The sequence below is a fragment of the Drosophila tropicalis genome, unplaced genomic scaffold (assembly GCF_018151085.1).
Source record: "Drosophila tropicalis isolate 14030-0801.00 unplaced genomic scaffold, ASM1815108v1 contig_158, whole genome shotgun sequence".
Taxonomy (NCBI): domain Eukaryota; kingdom Metazoa; phylum Arthropoda; class Insecta; order Diptera; family Drosophilidae; genus Drosophila; species Drosophila tropicalis.
In genome coordinates, this window is record NW_027172602.1 from 10211445 (window position 1) to 10232360 (window position 20916).

General features: G+C 36.4%; 1 protein-coding gene across 3 annotated transcripts; it reads right to left on the minus strand.

Annotated features, from left to right (window-relative positions):
• Positions 1–405: 405 nt before the first annotated feature.
• On the minus strand, positions 406–14848 carry IP3K2 (Inositol 1,4,5-triphosphate kinase 2). 3 transcript variants are annotated; one of them, XM_068302692.1, is made up of 6 exons: positions 14834–14848; positions 11056–11576; positions 1846–2095; positions 1495–1763; positions 1118–1228; positions 406–1050 (listed from the first exon to the last, which is right to left on the minus strand). In XM_068302692.1, exons 2-6 carry the CDS (start codon positions 11446–11448, stop codon positions 715–717), a joined length of 1359 nt encoding a protein of 452 aa, XP_068158793.1. In that variant the 5' UTR covers positions 11449–11576; positions 14834–14848; the 3' UTR covers positions 406–714. The 3 variants fall into 3 exon arrangements, with proteins under 3 accessions (XP_068158793.1, XP_068158792.1, XP_068158791.1); XM_068302691.1 differs by lacking the exon at positions 14834–14848 and adding an exon at positions 2229–3290 and having other exon boundaries at positions 11056–11120; XM_068302690.1 differs by lacking the exons at positions 11056–11576; positions 14834–14848 and adding exons at positions 2229–3290; positions 8139–8534 and having other exon boundaries at positions 407–1050.
• Positions 14849–20916: the final 6068 nt, after the last annotated feature.

Below are 20916 nucleotides of genomic sequence, written 5' to 3' on the forward strand. Positions count from 1 at the left end.
CGTCTATCGCTTATCGGCTATAACTATCGATTTGTGGCGATGATTATCGACTATTTTTACCAAGAGCCCATATTATCGATAACTTACTAAGCTGACATTCGATATTTGTAAATTGAAAAAAAAACGACAATTTAAAATTTGAAAAATAACGGAAAATGTTTTACTTTAAATGCTTTAAAAAACATTCTAACCTTTAAAACCTTTCGAAAAAAGAAAATTAACAAAGTCTTTCCACCAATCTTTGATCTTTTAATTAAAAGATCGATTTTTATTAGTGTTTAGTTATTAATATTAGTATTTAGTGGTACATAAAAGTATTTTTTTTATTTAAAATAATATTAATGACAGTATTTATAAATTTATTGATGTTCATTTTAGTTTTTTGGGTGTTATCAGGACATAAAGTTAATTTACAATTTAATGTGTATAGTTATATAATATGTGTATGAAATGTATATGTAAAATGTTTGTTTCAGTCTTTGTTTTTTATTTATTTATTTTTTTTTTTTTTTTTTTTGTTGTATTCTGTTTTCGTTTTCTTAAATATTAATGGGAAAGGAAAAAAAAAAAAAAAAAAAAAATGCAATTAAACTAAGTTGATTCTCTCGTTTTCTTTCTTTTTTTTTTTTTTGTTTGCTTTTCAAGCACTTTTTTGTTGAAAGGGAAATGATTGTGTATGGGTGTGTGTATGTCGGGAATGTTAATTGGGAATATTCATTCGCCTAAAATAGTGTCTGCATCCTGTTCCAGCCGTTCTTCACGTTCCTGACGTTCCTCATGTGCCGCCTGCAGCTCGACAAATATGTCAATGAGATTATTGATCCCAATCAGATAGCCATCCTCATGATTCCCCACCTTCCAGGCTGAATAATGATCAATATTATGTTCCGGAGGCAGAGCCACTGTCTTGGCAAAATCAATTAGCCAGATACTGGCATGTGCATGATCATGGACAAAGAGCAGCGAACTGCCGATTACCTCATGAGTTTGAAAGAATTCGGATAGAGCCAATGTGGCGCGAATTGCCCGCAGGCGTTGAATATAGCGAGGCTATATACAAATTAGATATGATCATTCATAAGGTCAAAGTTGAATACTTATTTGATATACTACTTACCAGTATATGTGGCTGACCACTGAGAAATTCATCAAAGGCCAATTTAATTTGTTCACGTGACTTGGTGGTTTTGAAATCTTTGGAACTAGTGCCATCGCTTTTCTTGATGCCCTGCAGTGAGAGAGAGCGAGAAAGAAATAGAGAGACAGATCAGCAGAGATTCTATATTGGTTCAAATATTCGAAATGGAGAAACTCTGCCCCCTAAAGTATGCAAGCAAATCGAATTTCCATAATATGCATATGAATAATAAATGTTCATGGTTACAAACATTTTTCTAGAAGAATTTTTGTCAACTACAGGACATACCAAACTAACATTTTGCATACTTTAGGGGACAGCTCCCTCTTTACGTATGTATATGTGTATGTATGTACCTCAATCCGAAATCCAAGTGTTGCAGTACTCGATATCGTTTCACGCCAGACCATATAACGAGGTTTGGTCACCGCCTTGGCTGCATGTTCCTCAGCGTTTGGTGCTTGTGGATCAATTTGTATCATCTTATCGTACATATCTTTTCGTAACTTTGGCTTTTCCTTGGCCTTGGATAGTTCTTCCTCTAAATACGTACGCACACCGATTTTGCAATCCATTACGCAAGGTTGCACATAATCGCTCAATAGATCCTGTAACTGCAAATAGACTAGAAAAAACCGAAACCCAAATATGACAATAATTAATAACCTTTGTTTTCTAGTACGCTGTGTATAAAAAGATAAACTCACGTTCACCATCTTCACTCGTCACCTGACCTTTGTAGACAGGAACATAGGGTCGCAGGACATCCTGCATAAGCACCTGAAAGCATTCTTCCTCCTTGGGGCAGAGTTTCTTAAGAACAGTACCAGGTTCGGGCCCAGCTTTGAAATTACCCTGATGACCGGCCAATTGGACCCATGGATAACGTTGTTTCTTATACGTTTGAAAGAACGGTGTCCATTGCACAATATTACGTATTTTACGCCAACCAGAACTCTGCAACATAAACAATAATTAAAAGCTTAACATTTAGAATTCAATGGGATTCAATCTAAAGCTTAATTTTATATTTGTCATGTCAAAATGTGATATTGAGCCCCGATCTTTATAGAAATTTTGCACAGTTTACCTTCTTTGTACCACTCGCAGATGTTGAGGCATTCGCTGCCGATGCTGAGGACGAATTAGTTGTTGAATTTGCTGCCGATGTGGACACATCTGAGTCCCATTCAGAACTCAAATCATCACTGCTCGCATAGCCATAATCCCTTGGCATGGGCACTTCCAGCAATGACTTTGAGTATTGTATATAGCCGGGACACAAACTCTGGCCCAAAGGCGAATGTGATCGTCGCAGGAATATGGGTGATTGCGGTGATCCCAAGGGTTGTGATAGTTTCCTATGACCCACCGCTGTGTGGCCAACATGGTCACCCGAATTCGCTGTTATACTTATCGTTGGCATTGATAGTTTCTTCTCGGCTCTTTGCCTGATGCCATGAGCCTGAGCAAAGGCCAGGCTACATTTGCGTGGCTGCATATTATTGCCGGAGAGTTTACGACGAAAGATTTTCTTCACATTTGTGCTACTCGATGCACCGGAGGCAACTTCTGCTTCACTTCCAGCATCTTCGCTATCTTCATTGGAGGCTGTGGTTGGTTTTGTTCCTTTGTTTTTCATTGCATTGCCAGCATCACTATCCAAGCCATCGTCATTAATATCATCATCATCACCGTCGTCATCGTCATCGTCATCATCATCGAAATGTAGTTTGGCTATATCCTCGGGTGGTACATCCGGAAAATGTAACAACTTGACAGTAACTTTTTTACCCGCCTCATTATAATACACTTCTTTGGCGCTCATTCTATCGAAATCCTCGTAGATGCGAACTTGAGGCGATGGCGGCGGAGTTGGCGGTGTTTGTCCAGATGCCGATGCAAGAGCTGCAATTGCTGGTTGCACGTTCAAAGCAGCAGGTCGTCCTTGATTCTGACCTGAAGGCGATGACTGTTTTTGCTGCTGTTGTTGCTGCTGCTGCTGCTTAAAGGCACGCACGGACATTTTACACGACATGTGGCAATGGGCGTTCTAGTGCACATTAGAGAGAGAGATACACATAACAGCTAGAACTAGACCTAAAGGTATACACTGACTGCCGCTGCCGCCGCCGACGACCTGTGATTGTGGCTATTATAAACACACACACGCACACACCGAGAGCGACAGAGAGACAGAGAGGTGAAAAGAGAGAAGGGAGAGGAAGAGAGATAGATTGTAGAAAACAGAAAATGTGTATAAACGAATTCAATATACCCGTTGCTCAGTGTTATGTGGAAACTTGGGAGTTTTGAGACACAATATTATCTCCTATATAATATTTAATGTTCAGTTATAAAAAAATTAGACATTTTTTACAATTCGCAAGGCTTTTTTGTGAGAATTTCTTAAATTTTATTTTTATGACGCCACAAAGTATGCTATGGAAAAAGAGCAGGCTGGGAATCTGATTGATTGTAATGTATTGTTATCAAAAATTATCTAAAATATGTTTAATTTTTATCTCAAATTATGAATTTCGTTTTAAGAACTGCCCAAATTTACACATTTTAAGTATCTAAAACAAACAATAACTTTGATGTAAGCCAAATATAACCTTTCAGGTTTCTGAGTGACGGGTATATATAGAAAAAGAGTCAGCTAGGGCCAACAAGGTGGAGAGGTGGAGGAAAAGACAGAGAAGACATCTTGATGAAGCTGTTGCTGTTGCGGCTGCAGTGATTGGTGATTGTTGATTGCTGATTGATTTCTACGCATTTGCCAAAACCTGAACCTGTTCGCACCTAAATCGCTCGATGGCAACGACGACTGCTGCTAGCCATAAGGATATGGATATGGATACCCTCTAATAGCATTTGTGGATGGCAATGATATATGGGATACAATCCGGAAGTGAAAAGATATTCTTACTTTAAGATTGAAAAAATGAACTAATATGAGTTACATGACGTATACGCCGTGTCGAATGGGCAATTAGTAATTCCATATAACGTATACGCCATGTTTGATTGGCAATTGACGATGCTTAGCAATAATCGATAAGTATCGGTATTGTTTATCAGTAATGGGCCATAACTAAGGGGCAATACTCAAACTATATAGAAAATAACGTATACGCCATGTGTCTGATATCAGTTATCGAGATTCCGTTCTCTTTGTGTCCAGGGTACGCCACAATTTATATTTGTAAGTGTATAAAAATCCGAGTCTTTGCCATTCTGTGCGCTATTCCTCGCGCCGATCGTCGATCAGACACATCAATCAAAATTGATTAAATTTATAATGCATACGATGTATCTCTTTATGTACATACATACATATGTACATACATCTGTATGTACATACATATGTATCTGCCATGTAGCAACAAACTGAAAACTTAAAGTAGACATTTGTTGTTTTTTTTCGATTTTTTTTTATTTTTGGTAGAAGTTGCGCGTGTTGGCATCTTGGCACCTCCATCTGAGGCTACTACTACCACGTCTAGTCCAGACCAGACCAGGGCTGAACGAAGCGTTTTCAGACTTAAATTCAGACTCGGCGCAAGGCAAAAGCCATAAAAACAACAATAACAACAACAACAACAAAAAAACACATTATGATAATAATGGAAATGGCAACGGCTATCCAGTTACGAAAACCAACAACAACAAATGAATTCGAATCTCTCTCCCCTCTCTCTCTCTCTCTCGCAGTCTATATAACATATATGTATATACTGAAATTTCTTTCAAAACCATTTGACGTCATTTGCAAAAGCTGCTTCTGCCGACGTCGTTGTCGGCGTTGTCGATAACAAGTAACCGAACAACAACAAGAACAACTCAAACACCTCGAAACCTTGATACGCCAGCTGCGACGTTGACGTTGACAGAGACGTTGACGTTACAGTCTGCTTACAAGCATATTCCATGGTCCCATTTAGGGTAACCGTAACCGTAACCGCATGCCCAGTACACTAAATATTCGCAAGACCTTCGCTTTCATATCTTTTTTAGAGTTATTTTTGGGTTTATGGCTTTTTTTTTTGGTTGTTCTTGCGATCGATATCGTTGAAGGAATGAAAACGATAAAAGTTGGGAACAAGCAAGATTGATCGTTTCTGTTTGAAATATTTGGCTAATTAGAAAGAAATGTGTGCAAATGTGGTTTCTTTTCTTTTCGGAGTTCAATTTGAATTCAAATCAAAACATATAACAATAAACAGTGTTGTAAAACATCCGAAGAGTCGCAGGATATAAGGGAATAAGCAGGAATTTGGAATATTTTTCATCTTTTTTTCAAACTCTTTATTCATTAGAGCAATCTTGGCTTTGAATTCTTGAAAATCTAGACGTTTTTCAATAGAAAACAGTGTTGTAAAATGTGAAATCGTTAGCATTTCAAATGCAAGTATTGAAAAGAACCAATCCGAATCATATTTTTAATTTTAAAAGGATTTTTCGAGGTGAGATTCACACAAACTTAGCTTGATCTTTGTCAAATGTGTGTATATTTCTCACTTGGATCGGTACTAGAGCTTTTGGGCAAACATCTAAACGTCCTTGGACCAGAGCTGATAGCATTATTCATTCAGAAAATTGGCGTTTTACTTGAATAATCTTGAGCAATGTACTATATATACATATACAAATATGTGCCTACATACATATAAGTGAGAGATGGATTTATCTCTGTCTGCTATAAATAACATTTAAGTGAGACAAGAAGAAGAGCACGATTTTATTTTCACAATTCGCGATTATCACCTAAATAATTGCAAAAATTGATGTTAAGTCTGACATTGGATCACCGGCACTGAGCAATTATTACAAAGAGAGACAAAGAGGTTTGCGTATTTTTGCTACTATTGTTTGTTTGTTTGTTTTTCTTTGCAAGATTTTGTTTTGTTCTTACAAAACAAAAGCTAAGCTACTATACTAGGAGGTAACGAATTGGCTTTCAACTTGAGATTTTCACTGGGCATATATTTATATGTATGTAGGTACATTACATGTACTTACTTTAATGGGTAACTTACAAAATTTCTGGTTCATGTAAACACGAAATATTTGTTTCTGCCTATAAGTAAATAATGCGAAAACGAAAGAAAAAACAATAGTTACGTCGACTGCAACTTGTGTCGTTGCGTAAAGTAAACAAAGTATTGAATACCTTAATATTTATCCCAAATATTTGTATACATTTCTACAATTTAGAACTATATTTTTCACTTGAAAGGTATATGAATTTGAAATTTTACACAATCTAACAACAATTTGAAGAATAAACTTTGAAAATGTTCTTCTATGAATCCCTGGCGATTTCTTAGTACTTATCCCCATTTGGTGTGACTTTATGTCTAGAATATAGTGTTGAGAAACGGTCTCTAAAGCAAAGCAGAGGCTTATGTAAAGCGAAAAAGTGAACTTATGAAACTTTCTGCTAAACCTATTAGTGTCTAGAATTTAATGCTGGAAGCTAAAAGGTTTTAAAAAACTTAGGAAACTTTCTTCAATGAATATTATACATATATTGAAGCCCATTTGGTCTAGCTTTATGTCTAGAATTTAGTGTTATCTAATGCAAAATCAAGGCAAAGTTTACAGAAACGACTTTCAGGGCGTTGAATAGAACTCTTTCTCTCTGTATCTGTAGTAGATCAAGATTATATCTACATATAGTATGTATGTACATACGAATATGGGACTATGGGGTATACCCATGTCGAGATTTTGATAGGGTATAGCAATTCTATTGTATTATATGAAACTTCAATGCGTTTTTTGGTGAACGACAACAACAATAACAACGACGTCGACAATAGCGATAACACAACTCGATATAAGGTATAGGTACATATATAGTTATATCCCCAATATATGTATATACATATATAAATGGTTTACTAGGTGCCGCAACGCATTACAATACTATTCACACACTCACACACACACACACACACTCTGTCTCTTTTTAACAAAGGTTTTGTTGTTGCCATAATAAGTATATATGTATATATACATACATTTTTTTTTTAACTACCGAAAGCCTTAAATTAATAAAGTAAACATTTTTTTTTTCTATTTTGGTTGCTATTGACGCACAGAATGGTTTGGGTTCACTTGGTTTTGGATCGTTTTTGGGGGCGGTGGATACCAACTAATGAGGAAAAGAGAGATTCTAAAGAGTGAGAGAGAGAGAGTCTCAGAGAGAGAGATGGGGAGGAGAGTGAAGGGATTTTGCTTATTGTATTGTACGGCGGATGTTATTGAACGATCGACGCCAATTACAGCAGCAACAGCAGCAGCTGGAGTAAGAGAGAAAGGGAGAACTTGTGGGAGGAGATGATGTGGGGGAAGTGCCATTTTTGGCTGACTTAAATGAGCTTCAATTGCCGAAAATTGTTGTAAAAAAAAAAAAAACGTTTCTCTGTTCATTCCGATCAGGTCGCTCGTATGTCCATCTTCAATTATATAATTTAGATGCGTTGGCTGGAGAGTCATTTAGTGTGACTTGGTGGCGAGGGGCGAAAAAAAGTGGGGTGTGACCTCCCCTACCCACCCCTCTCTCCCACACACACATACACTGGGAGTCTGAGAGTTCTCGACCCATTGACGTCGTTGTCGTTCAGCAAAAATTTTGTTGCTAGTGTTGCTGTTCTTGTTGTTATTATTATTATTGTTATTGTTATTGTTGTTGTTGTTGTTGATGTGTAAATGTTTACATAAACTTGAATAAATTTTGGGTGCAAAGTATGTACATACACATATATATATACATATATGGTATATGTTTATGTATATTTCGTGTTGTTGTTCTTGGCTCTTTGGTTTTTTCTGGATTGTATGCGTTTTGCTTTTGGCGCGTGCTAAGACAATTAACGCTTTTTACATTAGCCGCAGCAGCAACAGTAACAATTTGCCCCTTATCCCTTAACACTTGCCACTTGCCACTTGCCACATGCAACAAGTTAAATGATAATAATAAAATACATACACAACTTTATGACAAGCGAAAAATTTCATTAAACGAAAAAAAAAAAAAAAAAAAAGAAGAAATACAAAATACTGAATACAAAACGAAAACAAAAACACAAATTAAAATCAATTTTCGGTAATTTTGTATCGTCGTTTTGGAATTTTTTGGAATTTCGCTGGCTTGGTTAGTCGATTGGTTTGCTGCTTTGGTTTGGTTTTTTGGTTGACGCGTTTTCAGTGATGGTTTCTCCGCCGTACCGCCGAGACAGAAACGGTAGACAGACAGACAGACAGACAGACGGACAGACAGACTAACTGACTGACTAAACAGACACAATTGGTGGGGTTCTCTCGTTTCTCTCCACGCAGCCAGACCGAAACCGCACGCGATCGCTGCAAAAGCTCAACTGGTTGAGAGACTGACTCTGCGCTGAAGCGATGAGCACCACCACCACCACCAGCAGCAGCAGTAGCAACAACAGCAGCAGAAAAAAATTTCCGTACTTCTGATACCCAAAAGCAACGACTTTGCAAATATCCTCTAGATGGTTTCAAGTGAGGACTGACACAGTAACAACTTGCGTCCTTCTGCGACTCTCTTTGAAGTACTTTCTAGATTCTTAGATGATTAGGTTTTAGCCTTAGTTAGTGGCGAATCTATAGCTGTAATATGAGAAAACTTTGCCCTCAAAAGTATGCAATAAGCCGTCATATAGAAGTACTTTGTCCTATGGTCAAAGAAGGCGGAGTAACGCATGCAAACGAGGCTTTTAACTAAATTTTCTAAATTGGCTCTAGTTATTATAGTCTCTGAGATCTAGATCTCATGGCTGAATGATGATCGAAAACAGGCAAACATTTTGGCGACCTTAAATGTTGTTAAAAGTAGTTTCCACATTTAGATAGTTGAAATTTTAAATATTGTTGTTACCTCATTTATTGGATACACATATACCCAATTCAATGCCTTGTACAGGGTATACAACAGCTGGAAGCAGCAACGGCGGCAAATGTAAAGTGTATAAAGTCCTAACTAATTACGAGGGTTTCCAATTGAGTTTCAAACCCCTAGAACTGGAGCATATATCATATATGAATAGATGTGAAATATATATATAAGACGAATGTATTCAAAAGAAAATTGGGAATATAGGATACCCAAAATACATTTAAATGGGACACTTCCCAAACATTTAACGAAATTTCCTTGTTTTTCACATATTCGACATGAGATTCATAAACCGGAAACAGAAAATAGTTAACAATCCATAATGATCCGTCTATTCATAAGTAGAGAAACAGATTCGGCTTGGCCAAAACGAAAATGGTCTTTGAAATTCAGTTTAAGTACGAAATATTTGTCCTAACTCAAGTAGCAACCCATTCAATAATGAGGGAATGACGTGAAAATAGCTAATATTGAGACTGATAACACAAACAGCAATGACAGCCACGGAGATACGCCACAGAATCACACACACAGACACAAAGACGAGGCATATGGACTTTATATATGTATATGGAATGGTTAGACAACGCCAATAGAATTTCCAATGTGAGGGAGTGCCATGCCATGTGGTGTGCGTTTGTGTGAAAGTATGGGGGAGTGGGTAATGGAAGTGGGAGTGGGTAACAAATAATGATGCTCATTAAAATTGAAACGTCTAGCCCCCAAAAACAATTATATTTTGTTATCACATTGATCCTTGAAGAAACTTCCATTAAAAGAATGATGAATTTGCCGAGAAAGTACTATTACTTTCTCTTACGATCAACGAGCTGGTCTTCTCTTCTCTTTTAAGCTACTCTCTAGCATTCGCTGGCTCTCTCTCCGCTCTCTCTCTGGTATAGTGACGTCAATGGCGATCGCGTAGCAGCAGCAGCATTAACAGCAGCAACAGCTTTTTGGACCGGTCCATAAGTCCAAAATACTCGTAATTCAATATGACTGACGCCAACGCTAAGCTGTAGCCTGTGCCTCAGCCGCACAACCTTAAGTCTCCCTTGAAATTCAGAACGATCGGCAAAAGCAAGTGAACTTTTTCGGTTTTCTTCTTTTGTTTTTTGAATATTGTTGTTTCAAGTGGCAAAAGCTTTGTTTCGGTGATCGCTTAGCCAAGTTAGCAACCCCAAAGAAGCTTTGTTAGGCGACCGTTATTTATTTAAGCTTTGAACGATCTTGGACGAAAATTGCTCTCTCTAATCGGGTACTTACAAGGTTTGAAAGCATCAATTTTCTTTATAGATCCATAACTTTGACAAACAGAAAGATCCAGAATAGAACCCTTTTTTCTTTCTTTAAGAAGGAATAAGATAACGATCGATTAATATGAACATATACGATGTGTCTATATACATAATGGAAATAATTATAATCATAAAGCTTATAAAATTAAGCTTATCGTTAGCATTCCTTTCTATAAACAAATTTTAACATAAGACATCACTCATACGCAGTGGTGACTATTGAATCATATCATCTTACAATTAGTAGCCAATTTCCTTAAGTATTAAAATACGTTGCTCAGTTGCATAAAAGTAATATGATAGCTCTAAAACTGACGAAGAACTATTCACTGATTCGAAAGGATCCAAGTATTTATGTTGATCTAGCAGGATAGGATATTAAGGTCGGAATGATATCTTCTCTAAGTGGTAAAAAATGAAACCAAGTGAAAAATAATACAAATTTTGGCACTGTTGGGATAAATCGGGTTTAGAAGTTCGATTTATAGAAATATTTGCCCTGCCAAGTGACTTAAGCTTTAAATTTATTAATTTCCCGTCTGTCTTTAATCAAAATAGATAGATAAGATCGAAATTTTACGCCTGTGTTCCTAATGTTTGATTAAGATCATAAACTAATTCAACAAATTTTGTGGAATCGATTTAGATGATTTGCTAACAAAAGCTTTGACAATGTTTTACCATCTTACCTTCTTTTTGGCCGCCTCAGCCTCGGCTCCGCTGACCACATAAAGATCAACAATGCCCAAAAGGCAATCATCACAGCGGCAAACATCCTCGCCAAAGGCCAGCGAACCGAGGCTACTTGTCGAATCCAACGAATCAGTACGACGCAGGCGACTTGTGGCGATATTAACACCCAGCCCCAGCCCACCACCCACTGGTGGTGGGGCACCAATTATGCTTGAATTATTTTGAATGGAGGTGCTTGGATCGTTTGAGGAGCCGGCTCCTGCGGCTGAGGCTGAGGCAGTGCCAGAGCCCGTTCCGGCTGCTGCAGCCGCTGCAGCAGCCTCTATTTTTCTAGCCAAAAGCTGTTCCATTAGCGTACGCGGACGCGATGAGGATGGAAACAATGCCATCTTCAATTGCCAGCAAAGTCTCTTTAACTTTCGTATTGCAATCAATTTAAGGTTTTTTGCCTAAGTCTTTCGTATAATAGTAGGCTTAAATTGAGTCATAGAATCAAGCTGATTTCCATTATATTTACCTGCAAAGGAAAGGGAAATTCAGAAATTAGTTCAATTAACTTTAAAATTTTTAATGTGTTGTAAAAACTAAGCTCTTGTTGAAAGATTATTTAGTTTAACTAAGAAAAAACGAATGGAAAACTTGGTATTAACTATCAAACGAGTCGTTGTTTATTGTTGTTGTTATTGTTGTACGTCATCATATCAACACATTTATGCTCACATATAAGTCAAATAATAGATCCAAAAGATACATTTTGCCATAGAGCTCTCCAACTCCTAACTCTCAACTTCCATCTCCAACTTCCACTCCAAGTAGGCCTGGAGTGTAGTTGTTGTTGTTGTTGTTAGTGTCTCTTGTCGTTGGCCAAATGATTTATAAGCTTTGTTAGCTGTTGTTGTTTCTCTATACACACATACACACACACACAAGCACACCCATACTCTAGTCAAATGTATATCCAACTTATGGGTTGATCAAAATTTCAGAAATTTCAGTTTCAGATGGAAATTGAACTTCAAAAACTTCTTTGATGGAAATTGAACTTAAAAACTTCTTCAAACTTTTGAGAATTTCTTTAAAGTTCCAAGAGTAGCCAAACAATTAAGTTAGAAAACTTTGTAATGTTCCCAAAGGAATCCTTAATGTATCATTTGCGAATAAATTTCCTTTTTCTCGATTGATCGATTGATATTTAGATTACGACTAGCAAATACATTAATATTTCAATTCTTCTTCGTTAAGAATAACTAGATATAGATCAGATTAGTGCTTAGAATTTCTATAAAATCAAAGAACTAGGTCTTAATTCTGGGACGATTCCTCTTAGTATCGATAGACGATATGGATAGAGGCTCTTTATTTATAGCGACTAGAGTATAAGCAATTCGTTTTCGGAATTTGGATAAAATATATTTTTATATTACATATATTATACGTGTATATATGTGTATATATATATATTTGACTTCATTTGAACTCCTTGTTGTTGGAGTTTTTCCAACTGTTTTGTACTTTTATGGTCGCGCGTTCGTCTTATCAATAATTTATGTCAGATTATACCGTTATGTCACAATAAATTAAAGTTGGCAACTTATTTTCCAGGCTCAAACTCCAACTCCAACTCCAACTTGGTTTTTAGTCTCTGTCTCAGGCTCACTCTCAACGTCTTTCGCATTGGCTTGTTTTTATTATGGCCAAATCTGTCAGTTTAGTGGCACATTTGTTGGAAAATGCTCATGCCTCGGGGTATATGGCGGGGGGAGTGCTCTGGTCTTGGCTCAATTTCACTTTTAACAATTTTCAATTAACTTGTTGCCCAATTTGATTTATGAAGATCGCTTCATTCACAGCCCTCCCCTTCCCGTCCACCCACCATCCATGTCAAAGTTTATCATAAAGAGTCAGTCTGGTTGAATGGCGAGTGAGAAGCAGAGGAGTTATTACTTTCCACCTAGTTGGTGGCTAACTTGGGCGTTGATTAATGGTGGCGGCACTTTGGCTTCCATTTAGCTTCCAAGCTCCTGCCTCCGCCTGGTTCACGTCTTGGCCGGCTAAGCTAGGCTAGGCTAGGACTGGACTGGACTGGGCCACTCCATAAATGTTTTTTACGTTTAACGTTTTTTTTTCTTTTTCCTTTTTTCTTTTCCTTCTTTAACTTTAACTGCCAGTTGCAACTGCCACAACTGCCATATGCTATTTATGGCAGCTGTTTTGACCAGTGGCCATTGGCCAGTTCAGTGATCAGTGTCCAGTTTTGTGGTTTTTGTCTAGGGTCACAATGAATCGCTTATGCGGCGGTTCGTTTCTATGTAGTTAACGTTTCCCATAGTCTTAAATCAAATTCGATATTTGTACATTCACAATTATAATTAAGTATTACAATTAGAAATCGTTATTAAGAATCTCTTTTTCTTTTTTTAACCTACTCCATTCTACTCGATCACTGGCTTACTTTTATAAGCCCATGATCACTTTAGCTAATCTTACTGATTACTTGGCTAATTTGGTTTCAATTTCTATAAAATTTAGTAGGCTAATAGATATTGTTAGCAAATATTAGTGTATCAAATTTATTATTATTATTATAAGTATAGGATATAGTTTTAAACTATCAACCTAACTATATTTTACAAGCACTGGCAACTAAGGCCTTCGGCTTAGACGAAAACTACATCCATACACTAGCCTGGGATTCGAACCCGGATCCTCGTTGTTCAGTTGCTCAAATGACTGGGTCACTTAGACAACTCGTCTACCGAGGACTGCACTATCAAATTTAATAACCATACATTGAGTATTGTGAGATGAAATCGAATTATAGAGGCAAAAGTAAGGTAAATTAAACAAGTTATTGTCCTAAAACCATTAAGATGACAAAGAAGTTGTCAGATCACAATTATATTAATCAATAATTGGTAAATATTGATAATATAAAGTTATTTGTAGAACTGGTTTAATTAACGCCTTAAAGACAGCGTTTAGCGTACAGTGAGGTAAATATAGACTTAACAACTTTTAAATTATCAAAATAATGATTTATACTATTCCCTATTCACAATGTATATACAATATGTAGGGTAACAACTATATAACTCATCGATTTTCAAAGACCTTCTACAGTTACTTCCACTCAAACATATCAAGTTTTATATAGAACCTCAATTTTGATGTCGATTCGTGTTACAAATCACATAACTCAAAGGGAACGAAATGAATAAGGCTAAAATTATAAGCAATTAAGTAAATTTTCAAATCGAACACGTAAAATAAATAAAAATCTTATTCAGTTTTGTCTGATTTTTCAGGTACATAATATAGTAGAGAAATGTATTTTGCTGCCAAATCAAATAGATCAATCTAAGATGCCAACAATTTGATTGTCTTTTCTGGTTTTGTTTATTTAAAGAGCTCAAATAACAATCAACAACACAAATGTGGCAAATATTTTTATCTAAAGTATTTAAGGCAAAAACAACAAAAAAGGCAAAGGCAAAAGTAACTTCAAAATACTTGTATTAATTAAAGGCGGCAACAACAAAAACAGAATACCAACAACGACATTTTTACACACACACACACACACACACACAACTTTCCTGGGAAATAGTTTTTTTTTTGGGAAAATATATCAAGTAAAAGTATTTCGATTTCAACATTGGGAAATGTATCTAAACACACACACACACACATACGCATGCAGAGGAAAAGAGCAGAAAAAAACAGAAAAAAAAAAACAGAATCGCGACAACAAAACGACGTTCATTCGATACGTACGATATTTCTTGGCTAGTTGTTGACTTTGGAACGGCGCAAAAGCAACTGAATAGCTTCAATTTTAAGATACGCCGCCGCTGCCACTAGAAACGCAACGCTACAGCAGCGACGCAACTGCGACGCGACGCCAGCGAACAAAGATGCGGAAACCGGGACCAGTTGTGCGTCGTCGTCGATAGTCGTCGATGTTTTGCTTATACCCTGCATCGATTGGCTCGAGGGAGTATTCAGACAGAAGGACATTAGAGCCAAGTCAACTGAGTTTACTCCCTAGGATTCTTTGGAGCCTAACTAAACTTGTCTAGGTTTTTAACATAGCACTTCAAAGGAACATTTATTTCCCAAAGTAACGCTTTTAAATCAAATATACATATATTAGTCCATAAAATTTGGCCAAATGTATTTGCGAAACACAGAAGATGAGCCAAAGTGCTTCAATCTAATACTTTCTACAGGGTATACCAAAGACGACGCTTTAATTTTGTCCTTTTTTGTACGATCCGAACTTCTTTCAACGTCGCTTCGCTGGGTTTTTGTAGGATTCACATTTGCGGATTGGGCCAAGAGAGCTTATCTCTACGACAACTGGCTGACTGATTGAAACAAATAACAAGAAATTGAGAAATGTCATGTTGCCTGAGATCCTAGCTTTGGGTCTCTTGGCCACTTGGCAACGTGGCTAATTGCACTAGCAAATTGCTGATTGATTTGCATATATGCAAATGAATCCTAATCTCCTTCTTGATGCCGCGCGACACAACCTCAACTTGACTCTCTTTATGACTCTGTGAGGCTGTCACAATATTTGTTTTTTCTTATATTAATTGACCACTTGAGTATCTGGGGGAAAAAAAAAATAAAAACAAACTCATAACAAAAACCAAAACAAAAATCCCAACAAAAAGTTGAGTGTTTTATGTAGTCAGCCAGATGGTTATGTCTTGATAAGAGTAGCCACTTTTAGGGGGCTTTGCAGAGAAAAAGGCAGCCCGCATTGGCTCATATGTATTATGGAGTACGAAATGGAAATACGAGTATATCTATCATAGATATCGCGCCGCATGCAAAAGACAAACCCAAACACACACACACACACACAGAGAGAGAGAGAAACATTGAACAACTTTACTTTAATTTCTGTAATCTCAAATTTAGATTATCCTGCTACAAAAATGTACATGTGGGTATATTCTCACTGTAGTTCGCAGTCATAGAAGGGCAGGCTTCACTGTCCTATGTTATATGAGAATGCTGCTAGCAGCCCACTCTCAATTTTGTCGTTTTTAGTTTTAGTTGCCTTTATACCCTGTAATTAGAGTATTAGGTGAAGGCTATATACACTTCAACTAACTTTTAACCAAACCAAGTAAAGCTGAATTACAAATCAATTGTTTTTCTTGCGATTTGCTAATCTAATCATAACCACTTTTAGATATTCATTTTGAATTTAGTCAAACTTTCCAGGTCTTTCCTTTTATTTTCACTTTCAAAGATTCAAATCTTTAAAAGGAATCACTGGAGTTCTAATAAAAGCCAACCTACCCTAGAGAAGAGGCCAAAGATCATTCAAATTAGTCCACAGAACCTTGAAAAACAACCCGGTTCATAAACAAAGTTAATACCAAATGAAAGCAACAAAAAGCCATTAAGTTCTATACTTATATAACAGCAGACTTTAAAATGCTTCAACCAGTTGAGAATTATAACTGAATAAAGCGAAAGAAAGAAAGTTCAATGGAAATGTAATAACTTATGGAATCTCCTATTGATTAATGAGTATGCCAAGCAAAGAGTTAGAACTTTTTGCAATAAAATTATTGCATATTTGATAAGTTTTGTTCTTCCTCTTGGTGGTTGTTTAGTGTTTTGGGTGTTGCATGTCGCATGTCGTTTCCTGTGCACCAGCGACGTGCAACATAACCTTTAAGGCAATCACCACAGGCCACAATCCTCGAGGAGCCAAGGAAATACAAGAACAGAAGCAACAGTTGCCAATTGCCATTTGCCATTTGCCAGTTGCTTGGCTGTCTGGATAGTTGGTTCGGGGGGGCTTTTGGGCGCAGTTGTGTAGGTGAAGTAACATGGATGACAAATACGTTGGCACGCAATTTCCCCATCCCAATTCCCCATGCGACACGATCGCAAAAAGAAAGAAGAAAAACAGAAAAGCAGATTCAATTCGCGACAGCAAACAAAAATAACAACAAAAAGAAAAAACCTGCAACATGGATAACGAGGCAAAAGCAACAACTTGTTTGGTTTTTTTTTTCTCTCCTTTTTTTTTTTTTTTTTTTTTGCTCTGTTGACTTGGTAGATCCCAAAAGACATTTGAGTAGCGAATTAAAATAGAGTTAGATTTGCAAAAATTAAAAAAAAAAAAGTTAATTTTAAAATTAATTAATATGACTTAAGGTTGAGGCGGTTTCAAATGAAAGCAAATGTGGAATTTTAAAAGATTTATAAACAATTAAAGACAATTTTTTAAATTCAGTCCACATGGATCCCAAAAAATTGAAAAGATCTATAAATTTCAATCCCTAAAACTCTCTTAAGTCTAGATCTATAAACTTTGAAAACACTTTTTAAGCTCTAAAAAATGGATTTCACTTGGAGAAACTGTGTTTCTTGCTCTTCTTCTAATGTATTTCTTCAGTGTTGGGTTCTCCAATCTTATTCCTATTTTATTTACAACACTTTGTCTATATAGAACATATCTGGCTTATATCTTCTTCTTTGTGAAGATTGATGTGTCGCGTTTTGATAATCTTTTACCATGAATTGCAATGTTACTCGAGATTAGCAAATCCCAAGAAATCCAATTAACCGAATGATATATGAATGTATCATTCCATAGGTATGTATATATGTATGTGTATGTGTGTATGTGTGTGTGTATGTTTGGAAAGGTTGAAGACGTAGACAAACTTTCAACACGTAGAGACAACACCGTTTACAAATAGCGCAACACATTGGTTATTTATTCTGTAATTTCCACTGGCTTTTGGTGTGTGTGTTGTTGTTGTTGCTGTTGTTGTTGCTGTTGACTGCAATGGCGCCGTCATGTAATTTACTTTGACGATCATACCGCTCAGCCCTGGTCTCGTTTGTTGCTGCTGCTGCTGCTTGATGGGCCCTGCTGACGTCAACGGAAGTTATCGTTCGTTAGTTCGTATGTTCGCTCGAGGCCGGCGCGCCGCCGTCTCAACCAAAGTGGCAGACGGAACGGAATAGAACCCCCCCAAGACCATACATCGTCTCCCTGTCCATCCATTCCTCACTGCCTCCCTCCATTCCGCCCCTTTCTAACATTCATTCATTCAGCTAAATTCGATTTCGCGCCCTCAATCCCCCTCATACAAACAAAATCTAGATCCCCAAAGCGGAATGAGAATGCTGGTTGTATGTGTGTGTGTGTGTGTGTGTTGATTAGATATGACAAACGAGCAACGAGAACAGATCGACCAAATGCCTGACAGACTGACTATTCCCCATGACTGACAATCACTGACGGCTATTGGGCGACTGACGGATGTGCACGACTATGTCATAAAAACCAACAACAGCAACAAACATCAACAACAACAACACAAAACAATAGCCAACACCATCCAATAATAATGCTAGGTGTTATATGTGGCTCATCATCAACTCATCATCAGCGGTTTCTGCGGTTCTGCGGTTCTGCCCTCTGGCTACGTCAGTAAAACAACAAAAAAACAACAACAATAAACAAACAACATTTGTTACGCCTAGCCGAAGGCGTTAAAGAATTAAATGCCATGACCGATCAATGGAAATATTATTATACCAACTACATGACGAATTGAAAAACAAAAAACATTAATAATAATAACAATAACAATAATTCCACTCTCTTCTAAAACAAAAAAATTCAACTTATTATTAGACTAGAAGATATTTTTTGATTCCGTTTTAAATAAAATTTATCTACATTCAATTAATGTTTAATTTTAAAAACTAAGAGTATAGAAAGGGTAATTAGGTGGAGTGTCTAGATGAACGTCATATCCTTCTAGGGCCTTAAAGTTATGGTCCTGAAATCTATTGTACATTTCTGTAAACTGCGGATTTATTTCACATTCATATATTTTACATCTAAATCTATCAAATTTACTAATTTCATGGAGATACTTCAATTTCTTCACCAATGTTTCTTCTATAACCACATGATATAGTGGTCCGATCCTAATGATTTTCATACTTTATCTTACCCGGGGTATCAGTAGCTTAAATATAAAGTATCATCCTAATAGCTTTTAAGATGGCTGAGTAAAACGCATACGAACCGACGGACAGAAGGATGTGGCTATATCGACAAAGCTTCTTATACTGATAAAGAATATATATACTTTATGGGGGCGGAAGCATCTGCTTCTATGCGTTATAAACATCTGACCAATAAACTTTATAAAAGTTATGAAAATTCTTTGAAATCTATAACTTTGCCATATTCGATTTGATTTTGAATTAAAATATAAGTCAAATGTAAAGTCATCATCTAAATGAGGACAAAATTTGCCAAGGACCACCAAAATATTCCAATAAACCTTTAATTCATCAAGCTTTAATTTAGTCAATTTTTGAAGTATTTGAAAAATTTATATCGATATTTTGAAGTTAGAGTAATATCTTTCAATCTACATTAAAATCTCGAGAACATGTTGAAAAATTTGTCAGCATGATAAGATAGAAATTTAGATTGATGATTAAAAGATTTATAGGAAAAGTTGAATTGAAAAAAAGAAAAAGGTTATAAAGCAAAGCGGACTAGGGTATGCAAAATTCAATGTTAGCCTTCTTCAGTGTGTGTGTCAAAACGAGGTTTTTCCCCACTGTACATTTCTAAGGTTAAGTAGGCTTATAAATTGTTTTCTTTTTTCTGTATTTTTGTTGTTTCTCAAGCTCCTATAGCGATTTATCATTAAAAATATTTGCGGATCGGTTTCTTGGAGAAGTTGAGAGAAACAAAGAGCAAAGGCGTCCAGTGACGTCAACAACAACAGCATCAACAAAGATTTCTTTTTTTTATCTTGGTTAAAAAAAATAAAAATAAAACCCACACGAAACAAAAAAAAAAAAAAAAAAACAACTGAAAATGCAAAAACTCACTCCAACTTAAGGCCTAAAAGGCCCCCGCCAACTACATCTGTATGGAATGTGGAAAGAATCAAGCAAACAACCAACTCTAGTCAACTCGACTCGACTTGGTGACAAGTTTGATAAACAAAGTGACACCAGGGAGGAGATGACGATGAGGAGAATGAGGATGATGGCCCATAACAATTCTAGGAAATGGTCAAACTGAGAAAACTCACTAAAAAATTCTAACAATTTCATTTAATTCTTAGTAATTCGAGTTTCCGTTAAAACAAATTAAAAATTTTCCCTAGAAGCCATTGTTATTCTATAATACATTATGAAACTGCCATTAATGACGTGGGTAGAATCTTTATAAGCAATATATATATATACTTATCTGGCTTTAATGTAATTTACAAAGCAAAACAATTGCAGAGAGATACAAGATAGGTTAGGGGTTTCATTTGCTAGATTGCCAAGTTGAGGATAAGCCCATAGTTAGGAATGACTACATACATATAGTGCCCGATCTCTGCCCATGAACTTTGTAATCACTTTACTTTTAATCCTTAACAGCAGCGGATCCATTTGTTAGTAGGTGCCTATTTTAATTAGGTCCTGAAAGGACTAAACCTTTTTCTGATAAATGATAAAAGTCTCTTCTCGCAAAACTCTTTAAGTATAGGCTAATTAAATTGACGAGGTTTCTCATTAGTAACTAGATAATGATAACAAAAGAAGAAATTTGTTCGTTTTTGGGAGGTGGAGGTGGAGGTGGAGGGAGGCACTAAATCTATATATTTATACGATTCCAGTTGGTTCCATCTCTCAGTATGGGTTTCTGGCATAAAAATGCCATAGATAAACCTCTTTGCCAGATAAGCCTTTAACATCATAATACCCACATATACATACATATGTACATACATACATATATGTACCTAGGTATGTCTGTATGGCATGAACTAAATAAAAGGTTGATA

Excerpts from the sequence above, each read along its gene's own strand:
- IP3K2 (XM_068302691.1), bottom strand. The coding sequence starts at position 3,176 with ATGTCGTGTAAAATGTCCGTGCGTGCCTTTAAGCAGCAGCAGCAGCAA. Across the intron at positions 1,764-1,845 it reads GACGAGTGAAGATGGTGAAC|TCTATTTGCAGTTACAGGAT; the intron begins GTGAGTTTATCT and ends GGTTTTTTCTAG. Across the intron at positions 1,051-1,117 it reads GTGGTCAGCCACATATACTG|CCTCGCTATATTCAACGCCT; the intron begins GTAAGTAGTATA and ends ATTTGTATATAG.